At 42.2% G+C, this 19,912-nt stretch overlaps 1 protein-coding gene across 2 annotated transcripts in view; it reads right to left on the minus strand.

Annotated features, from left to right (window-relative positions):
• LOC120936548 (glypican-5-like) overlaps positions 1-19,912 on the minus strand; it is a 349,040-nt gene that overhangs the window by 245,611 nt on the left and 83,517 nt on the right. For both annotated transcript variants that reach the window (XM_040348994.1, XM_040348995.1), the window contains exon 3: positions 7,091-7,785. In XM_040348994.1, the coding sequence (XP_040204928.1) occupies positions 7,091-7,785 (695 nt within the window). The remainder of the gene's footprint in view (positions 1-7,090; positions 7,786-19,912) is intronic.

Raw genomic sequence — 19,912 nt, forward strand, 5'->3', positions numbered from 1 at the left:
CCAGCTGGTCCGCTAGGCTAATAACCTCAGGAGAGAGTCGGTGCTCCTCCACTGTCTGGTGCAAAATGCTCACTCTGTGAGTTGTATACAGCACTAGGGGTCAGGACTACTCCAAGATGGCCGCCGAGCGTTCAGAACGCGGCCACAGGAAAATGGCCAGCACAATGTAAGCTGCGCCATAGCGTGGCTACGATAAAATGGGCGCCAATGGGAGTTTTCAATGTAATTGAAAAACCTCCCAAAAAATAGCGCCAGCGACCACTGAGACCCCAGTGTAGTGGCCACAATAGGCCGCAAGCCAGACCCCAGCATGGTAAACATGGAACGGGTCAGTACTTCGGATCTTCTATCAGTCAGATCCATACAAGCAGGAGCTCCTGCCCGGCGGTGAGGGACTACAAAAGCCCTCAGTGGCTTTTCTCACTCCGCATCTCAGAAATTATCAAAGAAGGGCACAGAAGGAAAAAACCTACACAGCGGTCTGATTTGTGTGATCCAAAAAAGACCGAGCCCTCGGCGGAAACCCAGCTGCACTATGCAGCTTAGGAGAGTCCCTTGCAGCAGTAAAAAGCGCACCCATAAATGCCTTATTCTGCCTTTTTTTTTTTTTTTTTTTTTAACTAGGTACCTAGTCCATGGCTCCATAACAGAGCATTCCCCAGGGGATAACGGGGAAGGGGGCACTCTTTTACCGCCCGCCCGCAGTCCACCCCCACCCTGGCACAAACTGTGTCCAGGACTAACAATAAAAACTCTGTGGGAATCCCAGGTGCTAACACCTGCTGCCACCACCAGCATGTGGGGAAGGACCCAGATACTGACTCCAATATTTACATATAGTGTGTATATAATATGCACACCTGTCCATACAAATAGACAAAAGCTCCTAGAGCCCTATTCAGGGCCTCTCACCCACTTGCTGCGCTGACCAGGAGTAACCAGGGGACTCCCTCAGGAGGAGACTGCCCAGCGCTGCCTGTGAGGAAAAGAACCGTGAGGTAACTTCTGCAGGGACCTGTGTTTAAACAGGAAAAGCCTCCTGGGGCTGTTTTATTTAAGGATAAGACACAGATACAGCATAAAAAGCAAAACCATTACAGGTGTCACCAATCAGTCAGCGTCTGCTGAAGTATAATCATAAACATCTGTGCTCATCACAGGGCTTTTTACCTCACAGGAAAGCCCAATACAAAAAAGAAAAAACACAGGCCAGATAACAGTCCCCTCAGGAAGGCCCCCTCCCCCCTGACAGCGGCAATGCAGCAAGGGAAAGGAGCAGGGAAGGGAGAAGGGACCCCCGAACCCCAGGAATGCCCAGCCGTACCAACCCACCGAAGCAGGAGGGACTGTACTTACCCGTCCAAGCGAGGACTCGCTGACGCATTCCTGACAGAACTACAACCGCAATGGAGGTAGCTGTCGGCCCGGTCCACTGTGAGTGAGACAACACCACAGCTCAGTCATATGTGGACCTCGGAGCAAAGCTCACTGGCCCCCCCAGGAGTCATGGGGTATGGCGTGGCAGACCAAGCCTCTTTGCATAGGTGTGCCCACGCTTGCTGGTCGGACTGAGTAGACTACAAGGATCTATAATATCCAGCCTGTCTCCTCAGCCAACAGTTGAAAGAAGATTCTTCAAGAAAAAGTTAAGTAAAATAAACAAATTTTCTCCTCAGGGCGCTGGGCCCAAAGGGAGCCATACGTCCTTCTCCTTTGCTAAGCAGAACGAAACTGAGGCTGCAAGCTGCAGTGAGGAGGGTTATGTCTGGAGGGACCGCCCCCTGGGCGGGGCTGTTCAACTCTGTTAATGTAACATGTATTTAACTATTTAACATGTTTCTGCCTAGTCCTCTCCTGTAAACAGGGAACATAACCCACTTGTCAAGATTTAAGGAGCTGTGTCCGTCCATGGACGATAAGAGAAATAATGTTTAGAAACTCTATGGTTGGTCAGGCCTTTTTTAATGTTTGCAATGTGTTTGTTTGCTACCCTAGCCTGTCTATATGCTAACCTAGCCTGTCCATTTACTACCCTAGCCTGTCTATATACTACCCTAGCCTGTTCACATACTACCCTAGCCTGTCCATATATTACCCTAGCCTGTCTATATACTACCCTGTCCATATACTACACTAGCTTGTCCATATACTACCCTAACCTGTCTATCTACTACCATAGGCTGTCCATATAGCACCCTAGCCTGTCCATATGCTAACCTAGCCTGTCTATATACTACCCTAGCCTGTTCATATGCTTCCCTAGCCTGTCTATATACTACCATAGATTGTCTATTTACTACCCTAGACTATCCATATACTACCCTAGCCTGTCCATATACTACCTTAGACTGTCCATATACTACCCTAGCCTGTCCATATACTACCTTAGACTGTCCATATACTACCCTAGACTGTCCATATACTACCCTAGCCTGTCTATATACTACCCTAGCCTGTCTATATACTACCCTAGCCTGTCTATATACTACCCTAGCCTGTCTATATACTACCCTAGCCTGTCCATGTACTACCCTAGCCTGTCCATATACTACCCTGGCCTGTCCATATACTACCCTGGCCTGTCTATATACTACCCTAGCCTGTCCATATGCTACCCTAGCCTGTCCATTTACTACCCTATACTGTTTATATACTACAATAACCTATCCATATACTACCCCAGCCTGTCCATATACCTGTGGACCCCTGGCTGGCATGAGGAAGCGGGCCGGTGCCACTGCTATTTGTCTTCAGGTCAGGGCTAAGAGCCGTATGTGCGGGCCTGTGGACCATGGCTGAAGAGATAGATAGAAAGGCGCTGCAAAAATCAAAAGGCAAAATGGGTGGAGTGAGGGGCAGAGCCAGGGGCGGCAAAATTAGGTTTCTAGTGTGTCAAAATCATTGCACCAGCCCCGATCATTACTATATTATGTAATCCTTAACTACTTAACCCCCGGAACATATTGCTGCCCAAAGACCAGAGGACTTTTTGCGATTCGGGACTGCGCCGCTTTAACTGACAATTGCGCGGTCGTGCGACGTGGCTCCCAAACAAAATTGGCGTCCTTTTTTTCCCACAAATAGAGCTTTCTTTTGGTGGTATTTGATCACCTCTGCGGTTTTTATTTTTTGCGCTATAAACAAAAATAGAGCGACAATTTAAAAAAAAATTAATATTTTTTACTTTTTGCTATAATAAATATCCCCCAAAAATATATAAAAAAACTTTTTTTTCCCTCAGTTTAGGCCGATACGTATTCTTCTACATATTTTTCGTAAAAAAAATCGCAATAAGCGTTTATTGATTGGTTTGCGCAAAAGTTATAGCGTTTACAAAATAGGGGGTATTTTTATGGCATTTTTATTAATATTTTTTTTACTAGTAATGGCGGCGATCAGCGATTTTTTTTTCGGTATTGCGACATTATGGCGGACACTTCGGACATTTTTGACACATTTTTGGGACCATTGGCATTTTTATAGCGATCAGTGCTATAAAAATGCATTAGATTACTATAAAAATGCCACTGGCAGTGAAGGGGTTAACACTAGGGGGCGGGGAAGGGGTTAAGTATGCCTGGGTGTGTTCTTACTGTGGGGGGGGGGGTGGCCTCACTAGGGGAAACACTGATTTTCTGTTCATACATTGTATGAACAGAAAATCAGCATTTCCCCTGCTGACAGGAACGAGAGCTGTGTGTTTACACACACAGCTCCCGTTCCCCGCTCTGTACCGAGCGATCGCGTGTGCCCGGCGGCGATCGCGCCCGCCGGGCACACGCACGGGAGTCGGGGGCGAGCGGGGAGCGCGCGCGCGCGCCTCCGGCGGCGCGCACGCGCCCCCTAGTGGCGGCTATACGATAGGACGTATAGCTACGGGCTCTCGCCCAGGAGAGCCGACCTGCCGCCGTATAATGAAGGTGGCTGGTCGGCTAGTGGTTAATAATAGATACTTCTAAACCTTCTATGCAGTGTGTGTCAGATATCCTGATCTCTATACAACATCATATTTCCGGGACAGTGACTCAGAAAGTATTGATGCCAGAGGATCAGGATGACAGACAGGCAACTAGCATTTTAAGCAAGATGTCAGCAATAGCAATGTTATTTCACTTTTGACTACAAAATGAAAAGCCATGTCAAGGTCGTGTGAATAAACAGGTAGAGAAAACTACAGCTGTTAATGTGTATCAGCTTGCAAAAATGAACTTGGGTTTTGATAAAATGTACAGTTTAATTACAGCTCAGTTTTTTCAGATCGTAACTAACAAGACTGACAGTCAGCTGGCTTCTCCTCATTCAGACCTTCCCTAGCCTGTTGCTCATTGACTTTACCACCCTTCTGTTGACGTAATTAACACACTGCTAATCTTGGAGACATGTACAGTATGTCCCACAGACAAGCATGATCAATCTCAAGGATGCTGTCCAACATGTATGATCCATATAAACGTATTGCTACAATCTCTTGTTGCTTATAATAGTCAGATACGTGTCCATATCATCATGTTCAGGGCTGATGAAGGCCGGTATCCCCCTCAGACGCCAGGAAACCAGTAGGGAAAATAATTACGTAGTTCAGAACGGAGGCCAGCAGATGTTTCAAGGTTTGGGAAATGAGTCAAGCATTGGCACCAACAGCCCGGTTCAGCCTTCAGAGAAGCTTTAACGGTTGCTGAGGTCAGCTCAACTATGGACTATGGGAAATGTATTTGCTGTAACAGACAGAGTGTGACGAGTACCACAGAGGCATTTCTCAACAGAGAATGACTTTCTATAAAAGAAAATATTATAGCAGCCTTTGTACTCTTGTTTCCGAAACAGGCAACACTTTCTAACAAAAGTGAAAGGCTGTTACCACACAGAACTACTAATGAGTAGGACTAAGCAAATATAATAAAAATGGCACTGATGATTGAGAAACAAAAGACATCCTTCAGTGCCCTCAAAGCATCAATGTAGCCATTCCTCTGGTTATACATATTGGGGTAGATTCACATACAAATAGATCGGCGCAGCGTATGTGAGATACGCTACACTGCTGTAACTTACATTAGGCCGGTTCGAATCCCCAAAGAATTTGCGCCGTAAGTTACGGCGGCGTAGTGTATCTCAAGCGGCGTAACGGCGCGGAATTCAAATTGGCGATTAGGGGGCGTGTTTCATTTAAATGAAGCGCGTCCCCACGCCGAATGAACAGCACATGCGCCGTCCCTAAATTTCCCGCTGTGCATTGCGCTAAATGACGTCGCAAGGACGCCATTTTCTTTAACATAGACGTGACTTACGTACATTCCGATTCACGGACGACTTACGCAAAAAAAAAATTCAAATTAAACGCGGGAACGACGGCCATACTTAAAATGGCAAGTCTAACTATACGCAACGAAATAGCAGGTTTAACTATACGCCGGAAAAAGCCGACTACAGACGACGTACAAAAATGCGACGGCCGCTCGTACGTTCGTGGATCGTCGGAAATAGCTAATTTGCATACCCGACGCGGAAAACGACGTGAACGCCACCCAGCGGACGCGGAAGAATTGCATCTTAGATCCGAAGGCGTACAAAGACGTTCACCTGTCGGATCTAACCCAGAAGCCGTCGTATCTTGTTTTGAGGTATCTCTGAGTTGCGGCGTCGTATCTATGCGCCTGATTCTTAGAATCAGTTACGCATAGATTTGCCTAATATCCGACCGGCGTAAGTCTCTTACGCCGTTGTATCTTAGTTGCAATTTTACGCTGGCCGCTAGGTGGCGCTTCTGTCGATTTAAGCAAGGAATATGCTAATTAGGTAGATACGCCGATTCACAAACGTACGTACGCCCGGCGCATTTTTTAAGTCGTTTGCGTTAGGCTTTTTCCGGCGTAAGGTTACTCCTGCTATATGAGGCGTACGCAATGTTAAATATGGACGTCGTTCCCGTGCCCAATTTTGAAATTTTTACGTTGTTTGCGTAAGTCGTTGCAAATAGGGCTGTACGTAAGTTACGTTCACGTCTAAAGCATTGACGGTTTGTGGCGAAATTTGGAGCATGCGCACTGGGATTCTTTCACGAACGGCGCCCACCTCTTCAGAATTTGAATTCGCCAGATTTACGCTACGCCGCCGCAACTTACGGAGCAAGTGCATTGTGAATACTGCACTTGCCTCTCTAAATTGCGGCGGCGTAGCGTAAATACCATACGCTACGCCCGCACAACATTACGCAGGGCTACCTGAATATAGCCCTGTGTATTTAAAAGTGAATCCCAGATCAAATCAAAAAGCCACAATTTAATCTAGTTATCAATGAAATAGTTAAATGTATTTTTAAATACTGCTAGCATCTGTCCCTATATTAGCCCATTTGGTTTACACCAGGATTCAATTTTGCTGTGAGCCAAGTAAGGCTTTACTGCATTCCACAATGCTTTCAATCAATCTAAAACTGGGAGCCCACTTGCAAGAAGCTAGAGAACTCAAGTGATATAATCTGCCTCTGTGTTGCCCAAACAGCAGAATCAATGCAGGGAGGTCATAAAACTGTTCTTAAAGTAATGAAGTAAAAAGTGAAATCACCTACCTTGCCATGCAGTGTGGTTGGATGTGTAAATCACAAGAGTGAACAGAACAGCACATTTTCCACAGGCTAAACAGTCCACGCATGGATATGTCGTCAATGAGGCAAAGTAAGGGGTCAAGGGGACCCAGACACCATCATATATCTGAAATTAGTTTTAATCTTTCTGTATGCTATTCAAAATGGCAAAAAAAAATGATGGACCACAATTAAATTATAATTGCACCTTTAATATGCATTTTGAATTAATTATTGTCTCTATTGACTTCATCTTTATAGAACTGTATTTTAACCTGTGATGGGCTAAACCAAGTATCCCCAACAGGTTGGCCATGTTTTGGGAATTTCTCTTAGATAAAATAGCTGTCTAAAATACCAAGCCATTGACTATGATTAAAAGCACCTGTGCAAGATAAAGAAAAACCTGGAACCATTGCCTGTTGGGGGAACTTGAGGACTGAGGTTGAGAACCACTGGGCTAAACAATTACAATGCACACAGGGAAACAGAAAAGCTATGGCTTACCATCTTTGAGAGAAAAGAGCCCTGTGACTCTGCATGTTGAATGGACTGATCAACGACATCCCTGATCCCTAGAAGGGATTGCTCCAGGTCATTTGACCCTGTAATCTGATTAGCAAGGTGATCCACTAAGCTGATGAATCCTCTCCAAGGGTCATCCAGACTTGCCAGGCTGGCCAAACATCCTCTCATTACATTGAGACAGTAGCCAACACATGGTCGGATGAGAGTCAGCCCTTGACAATGGGGACAATACTGCATTTTCACCAGTGCGTGGGTGCACTCCCGTGTCAAGCCTGCATGCTCAGTACTGTTAATGACTTGCTCTGCCATGTTCAATGCCTGCTTTATCATTCTGCTTGTCCACAGTGATTTGGACAGCCTTGTAGTCATCTCATTAGAATAGTTTCCAAATGGGTTAATGTCTAGACGTGTCAAGCGCAGGCAGTCCAAGTACTCATCTGACAGTGATGCTATCCTTGGGTTTATAAGGTGGTTGTAAACCACAGGGAAAAGCGCATCTAAAAACCGGGAGAATGCATCCTCCAGTGGCATGTCCGCTCCCATAATATTCAGGGACAGGTCAGTGAACAGCTCCTTCACTGTCTCTTGTACATCCTGGGCCATGGAGCGATACTTGCTGTGAAACAAGGAAAGTGTGTTGTTGGTGGCCAAGTCAATCAAATAAGTAAATGTCTCTGAAATGAGAAAGTAGAAAACAGTAATTATGCACCAGAACCAATTAAGACCACATAGTATATACTGTTTAATTTGAAAGCTATATTTATTTATATTTACTATGTGTTCCAGAATATACTTTAATAAACAGAGATCCATGTGTGTTTGATAGTTTTTCCTTTCTGTTGAGTAAAAATGTTTATTGACAGATAAGCCCTTATAAAATATTGTCGGTTCCTCTCTGGGTTATTGCTTAGAAGCTTATCATTTCTATGCCGTTTTCCTATTTTTGATATGGAACTGAATTTCTCTGTCCATTTGATTAGTGGCTAATTCCTGTCAGTGCTGTCTTTTCTGCCTGTCTTGCCCTTCTCAACCCGTGTTTAATCTTTCAGCAACCACTTGGGTATCAGCTCCCTTTTTTTACTCCAGATAATTGCTTGAGTACTTTGTCAATTAGGTTTGGCATTCTGAACTCTATCTTTTTTTGGGGGATTTAAAATATATCTCTAGATTTTGTATTGATTGGGGTTAGTATGTTTTTTTTACTGTCCATGCCCCTCTTGGTCCTGCTCATCATTATCACCGAGAAAGAAAGAAAGAGGAAATCAAAATTTTAAAGCTATTCCCAGAACAAAAAGTAAGAAGACCATTTTAAAGGGGAAATAATTTTTGAGAAAAACTGCTGTCTAGGAAGGAAATTTAGCTCACTTTGGGTGATGTCCTTTAACGTCCTGCTGCATTTCTTGGACAGGACGTGAAGGAAAATGTCCCCAATGTTACAGTGACAGCAAAAAAAAAAAAAAAAACTGACAGGGCTTGTTTTTCAAATATTATAATTTTTTATTAGTTTTTCTCAGAAAGTTTTTCAAACTACCAATCATATGCCTAATTCCTTTTGAAAAAAAAAAATCGATATATTGCAAACCACAACACATGTATCATTTATAGGCATAAAACAAAAAACATAAATATTAGACATGTGCACACTAAAATATTTTACTTCGGAATTTAGTTTTCGTCTGAAAAATACATTTATTTAGTTACTCTCGAAATTAGTTTTTATTTATTTTGTTTCCTTAAAAAAAGGCATTCATCCAAAAACTCAGAATTAATTAAGGTTGAATCTGTCATTGAAGGCTTATGGTGTCTGTCGAATGTTCTAAGAAGATTCGACTGAGCAGATAAACTGTATGAAACCACAATCGTACATTTCTGGTCGAATGTTCCGCCTACAAGCTATTGAAGAATTCTAATGCTGAATAAATTATTATTACTAGTCAACCAACATTCAAATTCTTCTATAATCTATGGGCCGAGCATTTGACCGGAAATGTACAATTGCGGCGTCGTACAGTTTAGCTGCTTGTCCAATCTTCTTAGAACTTTTGACAGACACCATAAGCCTTCAATGACAGATTCAACGTTTGTATGTTTTTCGCTGCTTCGTCGAATCTTCCCCATTCATGTCAAATGGTCTACCCCAACACTGTTTCTTTTCTCTCTGTGTCGAATCTTTCCTCTCTATAAAGAATAATCTTGGACTAATACAGTTAAGGTTAGGCACATTCAACCGCAGGTTCGATAACGTCATGTCGAATCTCCTATCTATATCTAACTGTTGTAGCAATGAAAATAAAGCATTTTTTCATGTCGGATCTTTCGGATTTCGGATTCTGCTATTCGTTTTCGTTTAAAACGATTAACGAAAATACCGGAAATTTGCACGAAAATGCATTCGGACGAAAACAATAATAAATATGTACATATGCATGCCTTTTTTTACATACTACCCTTTGGTATATTTGCTAGGCAGTCTTGGTACATTCAAGAAGAAAGGAAACTGACAGGGGTTTTAACCATTTCCTAATCCCAAACTAACAAATGTTTTGGCTAATGGTCATTGCCTCAACCTCAATTCCTAAGTCACACCTTTTTGTCTGCTTTGTGCCTTTTTACCTTGTATATTGTAGTTCTTGCATTGCTTGATTTTGACTGTCAATGGACAGCATATTTCCCTAGTTATCTCACCTCTACTTTATTAATTTGATGCCAGTCCTGTTATTCCAGATTCCAATTATCCCTGCTATCATACTGTCATTACACCTTGCTCAAATCCTTCCCTCAGTCAACATTCCCCTTCCTAATTGTTCTCAGTTGTTACTCGTTGCTTGTCCCCTGGCCTTCAGTCTTGCTTTATAGCCCCTTTCATATTCTATCCCTGTATGTATGCCATGTACCACGTGTATCAAATCCCCTTTTAGTATTATTTTGCACTTGCCATTTCTCCTACACCATTTGTTTTTGCCCCACTGCTGCCTTAGAATTTACCTTGATTTTAAGTTCTGACATTACTGTTGACCCAGGTAAAATATGTGGGTTTCTGTTGTGCAATAAGTACTTGGGCAACTAAGTATCAGTTGACATTAAATCTTAAAAAGGAAGCCAACTCCTGAAGTGCATATGTCACCCTTCCTGCTTAGTATTGAATGTATATTGATCACCTGGGATCAATTGCTCCAAACATATGGCACATATTGGCAAATTAGCTACAGTAATCTAATTTTGCTGATCATAAGCCCAGGAATGCATAACAAATATAAAATTTCTCCATGTTTTCCTTTTTGGTAATTTTTACTATATATTACTACTTAGTCTTACAATGACAGCCTATATTATTATATGCATACATCACTCCATTATATTATTCAGTACTATAAAATGACTACATGAAAATATGCCATGTCTAGAAAAAAGCAGGAACTTTATGCATTGTTCTCAATTTTATGTTATACAAATTATTATTACCAGACCAGAGCAAACAGATATATTATTCCTTTTTTACAATATTAATCCTTAAATACAATTTACACATCCAGATTAAATAAAAGGCAATAAGAGGTATTACAGTTAACGAGGCCTGGCAAAGCCATTTCCCCCATGAGCACTTACAGGATTCCGGCAGAAGATTCTTTACTCGTATTGCCAAACAGAGGCAACAGCTGCTTGAATTTACCATTCCTGTATCATATTTTGGCTCTTATCCCTGAAACAGATACAACTCCTCTGAAGAACAGGATATATCATGTCAAATTTTGTCTGTTTTATGGCATTAAAGCTTGTGTTCTTTATTGCATTTGAATGGCACAGCCACTATTTAATAGCACTGGATTGAAACGTCCTGCACAATCTCAGTGGTGTATGATATAGGGATATCTATAAGATTATCTATTATTATCTATAAGAAGTACACTGAGGGAAAAAAGTATTTGATCTTCTGCTAGTTTTGTACGTTTGCCCACTGACAAAGAAATGATCAGTCTATAATCTTAATGGTAGGTTTATTTTAACAGTGAGAGACAGAATAACAACAAAATTATCCAGAAAAACGCATTTCAAAAAGTTATAAATTGATTGAAATAAGTATTTGATCCCTTATCAATTAGCGAGATTTCTGGCTCCCAGGTGTCTTTTATACAGGTAACGAGCAGAGATTAGGAGCACCTCTTAAAGGGTAACTCTAGTGTTACCTATATAAAAGAAACCTGTCCAAAGAAGCAATCAATCAATTAGATTCCAATTTCTCCACCATGGCCAAGACCAAAGAGCTTTCCAAGGATGTCAGGGACAAGATTGTAGACCTATACAAGGCTGAAATAGGCTACAAGACCATTGACAAGCAGCTTGATGAGAGGGTAACAACAGTTCGCAAATGGAAGAAACACAAAATAACTGTCAATCTCCCTCGGTCTGGGGCTCCATGCAAGATCTCACCCCGTGGAGTTTCAATGATCATGAGAACGGTGAGGAATCAGCCCAGAACTACGCGGGAACATTTTGTCAATGGTCTCAATTGGTAATACACTACGCCATGAAAAATGTCATTCCTGCAGCGCCCGCAAGGTCCCCCTGCTCAAGAAAGCACATGTCCAGGCCCATCTGAAGTTTGCTAATGAACATCTGAATGATTCAGAGGAAAACTGGGTGAAAGTGTTGTGGTCAGATGAGACCAAAATCTCTTTAGCTAATTATTAACTCAACTCGCCATGTTTGGAGGAGGAAGAATGTTGCCTATGACCCCAAGAACACCATCCCCACCGTCAAACATGGCAGTGAAAACATTATGCTTTGGGGGTGTTTTTCTACTACCTCCCTGCATCAAAGGGACGATGGACTGGGCCATGCACTGTAAAATCTAAAAACCTCTTTCCCTCAGCCAGGGCAATGAAAATGGGTCATGGATTCCATCATGACAATGACCCAAAACACACGGCCAAGGCAACAAAGGAGTGTCTTAAGAAGAAGAACATTAAGGTCCTGGAGTGGCCTAGCCAGTCTCCAGACCTTAATCCAATAGAAATTATCGGTTGGAGCCGAAGGTTTGAGTTACCAATTGTCAGCATCAAGACCTTTATGACTTGGAGAGAATCTGCAAAGAGGAGTGGGACAAAATCCCTCCTGAGATGTGTGCAAACCTGGTTGCCAACTACAAGAAATATCTGACCTCTGTGATTGCCAACATGGGTTTTGCCACCAAGTACTAAGTCATGTTTTGCGAAGGGATCAAATACTTATTTCACTCATTAAAATGCAAATCAATCTATAACTTTTTTGAAATGTGTTTTTTTTTTTTTTGCTGTCTCTAACTGTTAAAATAAACCTACCATTAAAATTATAGACTGATCATTTCTTTGTCACTGGGCAAACATACATAATCAGCAGGGATCAAATACTTTTTTCCCCTCACTGTATAAGTGGAGGTGATGGACATGGAGTAGCCATTAGGACGAAAGCAATCCTTTTGTGCTAGTGGCATTAGACAGGATTTAAACAGAGTTCACTGTTACAAATAATGCTAGACTCAACTGGTGAAGTTACAATGGTGGTGGCTTCACCTGCTAGTGCTTGTCCTATTCTTGTTGGCCCACGTCTATGCCCCCTGGCAGTTTGGGGAAGAATGATCTATGTAACATTATGAAGACTGCAGCAGAATAAATAATGACCAGTGGTATGAACAAGGTGCGGGACTGGATGTCCTCACAACTAGAAACCATTAGATATCTGAGTATGTGAATGATTAAACCCACCAGTAACCACTCATAACTGAAATGTCAGTCATGAGCAATTTAAATGAAGATATACAGTACAGACCAAAAGTTTGGACACACCTTCTCATTCAAAGAGTTTTCTTTATTTTCATGACTATGCAAATTGTAGATTTACACTGAAGGCATCAAAACTAAATATAAAAATAAATAAAATATATTTCATATTCTAGGTTCTTCAAAGTAGCCACCTTTTGCTTTGATTACTGCTTGGCACACTATTGGCATTCTCTTGACGAGCTTCAAGAGGTAGTCACCTGGCGTAGCACCCCATCACTCTCCTTCTTGGTCAAATAGCCCTTCCCCCGCCTGGAGGTGTGTTTGGGGGGTCATTGTCCTGTTGAAAAAGAAATGATGGTCCAACTAAACGCAAACCGGATGAAATAGCATGCAGCTGCAAGATGCTGTGGTAGCCATGCTGGTTCAGTATGCCTTCAATTTTGATTAAATCCCCAACAGTGTCACCAGCAAAGCACCCCCACACCATCACACCTCCTCCTCCATGCTTCACGGTGGGAACCAGGCATGTAGAGTCCATCCGTTTACCTTTTCTGCGTCGCACAAAGACACGGGGGTTGGAACCAAAGATCTCAAGTTTGGACTCATCAGACCAAAGCACAGATTTCCACTGGTCTAATGTCCATTCCTTGTGTTCTTTAGCCCAAACAAGTCTCTTCTGCTTGTTGCCTTTCTTTAGCAGTGGTTTCCTAGCAGATATTCTACCATGAAGGCCTGATTCACACAGTCTCCTCTTACCAGTTCTAGAGATGTGTCTGCTGCAAAAGGTGGAAGAACCTAGAATATGAAATATATTTTAAGTTCTTTCACACTTTTGTGTTATGTATAATTCCACATGTGTTAATTCATAGTTTTGATGCCTTCAGTGTGAATCTACAATTTTCATAGTCATGAAAATAAAGAAAACTCTTTGAATGAGAAGGTGTGTCCAAACTTTTGGTCTGTACTGTATATACTGTATATATATATGTGTATGTATATATATATATATTTTATATAAATGAATCAATACATTTTAAAAATATATGCTCTAAATACAGTAGCTTCAGGACCAGAAATTTATACCGGTAGTAATAGTTGATAAACACTTTTGTCACTGTGATTAGCTCCATCCCATTAACCACTTGCTTACTGGGCACTTAACCACTTGACCACCAGGCACGAAAAATTCCTTAAAGTGGATGTAAACCCAAAAATGTACATATCTAGCTTGGACATGTTTATCATAATATGAGGTGATGCAAAGTTCATTGTATATTACCAGGATATGTAAATAACCTGTAACACAAAGCAAGAACAGAGAAACGGACTTTATAATTTGGCAAGTTTTTATCTGGAATTCTGTTAATTTTCACTGAACATAAAAAGAGGATTGCTCAGCGCTGGATTAACTCTCTGTGGCAAGACTGGGCACAGATGATAGGGAATCTTATATTCTACATTATGACATCCACTTTAATGACCAGACCAATTTTTAGCTTTCGGTGCTCTCACATTTTGAATGACAATAACTCAGTCATACAACACTGTAACCAAATTAAATTTTTGTCCTTTTTTTCCCACAAATAGAGCTTTCTTTTGGTGGTATTTGATCACCTCTCCGGTTTTTATTTTTTTCGCTATAAATGAAAAACGAAAGGACATTTTGTAAAAAAATTAATTTTTCTTCATTTCTATTATAACATTTTGCAAAAAAGTAATTTTTCTTCATAAATTTGGCCTAAAATGTATACCGCTACATATCTTTGGTAAAAAAAAAAAAAAATGGGTATTATTTAGTCTGGGTGAAAGTTATAGGGTCTACAAGCTATGGTACCAATATCTGAAAATTTATCAATTTGATCACACCTGAAGTACTGACAGCCTCTCTCGTTTCTTGAGACCCTAACATGCCAGAAAAGTACAAATACCCCCCAAATGACCCCTTTTTGGAAAGAAGACATTCCAAGGTATTTAGAAAGAGGCATGGTGAGTTTTTTGAAGTTGTAATTTTTTCCCACAATTCTTTGCAAAATCAAGATTTTTTTTTTCACAAAATATTCATATTAGCAGGTTATTTCTTACACACAGCATATGCATACCACAAATTACACCCCAAAACACATTCTGCTATTCCTCCCGAGTATGGCGATACCAAATGTGTGAGACTTTTAGACAGCGTGGCCACATACAGAGGCCCAACATGCAGGGAGCACCATCAGGCGTTCTGGAACACCCAGCCCAATTCTGACATTTCTCTCCTACATATAAAAATCATCATTTATTTGCTAGAAAATTACATAGAACCCCAAAACATTATATATGCTTTGTAGCAAAGACCCTAGAGAATACAAAGGCAGTCGTTGCAACTTTTATCGCGCACGTTATTTTTGCAGCAGATTTCCGAACAAATTTTTTTGGAAATAAAACGGTTTTGTGCTTTAAAAAAAAAAAACAAGTTAGCCCAATGTTTTTGCATAATATGAAAGATGAAGTTACGCCGAGTCAATAGATACCCAACATGTCACCCTTCAAAATTGCACACGCTTGTGGAATGGCGCCAAACTTCGCTACTTAAAAATCCCCATAGGTAACGCTTTAAATATTTTTACTGGTTACATCTTTTTAGTTGGAGAAGAGGTCTAGGGCCAAAATTATTGCTCTCACGCTAACGTTTCACAGCGATACCTCACATGTGTGGTTTAAACACTGTTTTCATATGTGGGCCGGACTTACGAGTGCGGTCGCTTCTGTATACAAGCACACGGGAACAGGGGCACTTTAAAAAAAATGGGTTTTTTTTATTGTTCATTTTACTTTATTTATTTTAGTTTGACATGTTTTTCCCCAAAAATAAATGTTTTGATCACTTTTATTCCTATTACAAGGAATGTAAACATCCCTTGTAATAGGAATATAGCATGACAGGTCCTCTTTACAGTGAGATATGGGGTCAATAAGACCCCACATCTCACCTCTAGGCTGGGAAGCCTGAAAAACAAAAAACAAAAAACAAAAACGATCCTGGCTTCGATTGTAGCGGTGAGTCGGAAGAAGCACAGGAGGGAGAATGGAGGAGGGTCGTCCCCTTTCGCCTCCCGTAAGAACAATCAAGAGGTGGAACAGCTGATATGATTATTCTTATGGTGTAGAGAATCGCAAACTGAAAAAGAGGATATCTGAATGATGCCTGTAGCTGCAGGCATCATTCAGATATCCCTGCACAAAGTCAAGGACGTCATATGACGGCCGGCGGGCAGGAAGTGGTTAAAATGCATTTTTTTCCGAGTATTGCAGAGTATTGTACGGGGGGTATTGCAGAGTATTGTGCGGGGGGTATTGCAGAGTATTGTGCGTGGGGTATTGCAGAGTATTGTGTGGGGGTATTGCAGAGTATTGGTGCAGGGTTATTGCAGAGTATTGGTGCGGGGGAACTGCAGAGTATTGTGCGGGAGGTATTGCAGAGTATTGGTGCGGGTGTATTGCAGAGTATTGTGCGGGGGGTATTGCAGAGTATTGTGCAGGGTGTTTTGCAGAGTATTGTGCGGGGGGTATTGCAGAGTATTGTGCGGGGGGTATTGCAGAGTATTAGCGCAGGGGGTATTGCAGAGTATTGCGCAGGGGGTATTGCAGAGTATTAGCGCAGGGGGTATTGCAGAGTATTGGCGCAGGGGGTATTGCAGAGTATTAGCGCAGGGGGTATTGCAGAGTATTAGCGCAGGGGGTATTGTAGAGTATTGCGCAGGGGGTATTGCAGAGTATTAGCGCAGGGGGTATTGCAGAGTATTAGCGCAGGGGGTATTGCAGAGTATTGGCGCAGGGGGTATTGCAGAGTATTGGCGCAGGGGGTATTGCAGAGTATTAGCGCAGGGGGTATTGCAGAGTATTGGCGCAGGGGGTATTGCAGAGTATTAGCGCAGGGGGTATTGCAGGGGGTATTGCAGAGTATTGCAGGGGGTATTGCAGAGTATTGCACAGTATTACAGGGGGTATTGCACAGTATTGGGGCGGGGGTTGCAGGGATGGCTGAGCAGGGATGGATGGATCTGTGACTGCAATAGTCACAGGTCCATCCACAGCGCTGCTGACACCCGCGCTCCCCCCTCTCACACTGTACCGCTCGGTACAGAGAGAGGAGGGAGGAACCGGCGTCATCAAATGACGTTGGTTTGTTTACATGTGATCGCTCCGTCATTGGACGGAGCGATCACGTGGTAAACGGTCGCTATCAGCAGGAATTTACCGCAATCTGTGATCCAGAGTACCCGGCGGTCACGGACACTCCCGTATGCGCGCCCCAAGGACGTCCTCCTAGAGTTAAGCGACCGCCTTGTAGACATATATCGTCTATAAGGTGGTGATTAAGTGGTTAAACCCCCCTCCCTCCCAGACCAATGTTCAGCTTTCAGCGCTGACGCACTTTGAATAACAATTGCTCAGTCATACAACACTGTACCCAAATTACATTTTTATCATATTTTTTTCCCACAAATAGAGCTTTCTTTTGGTGGTATTTGATCACCTCTGCAGTTTCTATTTGTTGTTAGAAAAAATTAAAAATACATTTTTTTTTTTATATTTTGTTATAAAATTTTGCACGGTCATTTTTCTCCTTCATTGATGTACGCTGATGAGGCTTCACTGATGGGTTGCACTGACGGGCACCGATGGGCTGCACTGATGGGCACCGATAAGGCGGCACTGGTGGGCACTGATAGGCGGCACTGGTGGGCAATGAGAGATGACACTGAGAGGTGGCACTGATGGGTGGCACTGAAGGGCATTGATAGGTGGCACTGGTGGGCACTGAGAAGTGTCACTAATAGGTGGCATTGATAGGTGGCACTGATAGCTGGCAGTGATGGGCACTGATAGGTGGCAGTGATGGGCACTGATGGGTGGCAGTGATGGCACTGATGGGTGGCAGTAATGGGCACTGATAGGCAGCACTGCTAGGTGACACTGATGAGTCACTGAGGCACCACTCGTGGGAATTGATAGGTGGCACTTGTGGGCATTGATAGGTGGCACTGTCGGCACTTGCAGGTGACAATGGCAGGTGGCACTGACTGCACAGAGAAGGCAGAATTGCCTCCTTCCTCTTTGGGACTGATGTCCCTTACACATAAGTCGGTGATCGGCTTTTTTTTCTCCTCACACTGTGGAGAAAAAAAACGATTACCGCCTTTTGTTTACATCACATGATCAGCTGTCATTGGCTGACAGCTGATCACGCAGTGCTAGTGCACATGGGGAGCGCGCGAAGGGGAGGACATCTATTGACCTCCTCCCGGCATTTGGGGTCCGCGCTGTAGCCGTCATTCGGCTATAGCGTGGGCACCAAGTGGTTAAGGGCCATGAATTTTAAACCTTCCCTACTCTATCCAAAACGAAAACAAATTTGGGCTATTCATCCATATCTTACAGCTCATTTTCTTTCTAAAGAAGCCACAGCACAGACTACAAAAGCTTGGTGCAGAGTGGGACCTCTGTGGGGATGTAAAGGTCTTTAAGCAAAGATCCGACACTCCCCCTGCTGAGTCAGACCAATAGTTCTGCAATCAGCTCATTGGTCTGGACCTGACACATCAGAGGGTGTGTTGGATCTCTGCAGAGAGGCAAATGTTTTCCACAGAGAGCAAGGGTCCTACCCTGAAGTTGCTGGCCGATGACAGGCTTTTCTACTCAGGCTGTGGCTGCTTTCAAAAGAAAATGAACTGTAGGACATTAAACATCTTCTATGTTGATGCACCTGGAATGTATTTAGCTGATTTAAATGGAAAGTGTAAATGGGCTCTAAGTCCACTCCAGCCCACAGCTTTCCTCCTCATACTTCCCATCGTGTGCATAATATTCAGATCAGTTTTATGTCATTCCTTCAGCTTAGAGCTAAGCAGTATCTTTCACAATAATGGTCCAGTAGGTTGGCATTTGCCACTCAGCTCTAATGACTATAATGTATTGCCCAGAGGTCTATTTATCTGTTGATGTACAGATCCCTAGGCTTTTCAAATATAGTGAATGGAACCAAAGGGTGAAAACCCAATCCTGCTCTATTGTTATGGAGGATATTGGTGGATTTTGACTTTTAAATGAATGCAGTGAGAGGACAATGAGGCTTTGGGCTAGAGTGGAATATCATTTCAGCTCCCCTTTAACTATTTAAAAGACAGTTCCATCAAATAAATAAATAAATACATAAATAAATACATAGTTTGCCTTTTAAAATGCTGCCTCTGGGCAAGTTTTTCATGCTGACAGCAAATTTTAGTTTTCTGTATGTAAACTACAAATATACTTATAATATATGTTCATTGCCTGTATTCTTACCTTCTGGGCGTTCCATCTTTCCAGCAATGCCCAATGCAACCCATTCACATGCACAGGAGAACACAATGAAGACTAAACAGCACAAAGTCAAGACAAGAGCCTGAAGTTCTCCAAAGAGGTAGTATGAGAAGCCTGCTAAATTTGACTGCATGAGATTTTGTTAGCTCAAATTAAAGTGGAACTAAACTCTCTCAATCAATATTAACTATTTTTAATCATTAGTATAGATAGGTAGGTATATTATACTTACATGTAATCTTTTTTTTTTTTTTTTTTTACATTTATTTAGTTGTTTCCTGGTTTCTGGCCTAGGCCAGAATGATGTCATACATCCCATTAGTCTTAATGTTTTTTTATTTTTTCTTTCATCTGGAGGAGGGGTCAGCTAAACACACCCTCCTGCCTCCATGTCTGAGCAGAGGCATTCCGGGAAGTAAATGCTACATGAATCATCTATCTTTACTCAAGATTGCCCTGACTAGAAAAGCCAGGGGAGTGTTTTTCAAACTAATTTCTTAACTTGTAGATGGGATGGGGAGAGTTGGCATTTAAAGTGTTACTAAACCCAGGACCCTGCATTCACTATATCTGGTCTCCCATAGTAAACAGAACATGGAAATGCAATTATTTTAGTAACTATAAACTGCTAAATACCTTTTTTCATCAGCAGTAGACATGTGCATTTGTTTTTATACAAGCGCATTTTCGTCCGAAT

The sequence above is a fragment of the Rana temporaria genome, chromosome 4, assembly GCF_905171775.1.
Source record: "Rana temporaria chromosome 4, aRanTem1.1, whole genome shotgun sequence".
In the NCBI taxonomy this organism is placed as follows: domain Eukaryota; kingdom Metazoa; phylum Chordata; class Amphibia; order Anura; family Ranidae; genus Rana; species Rana temporaria.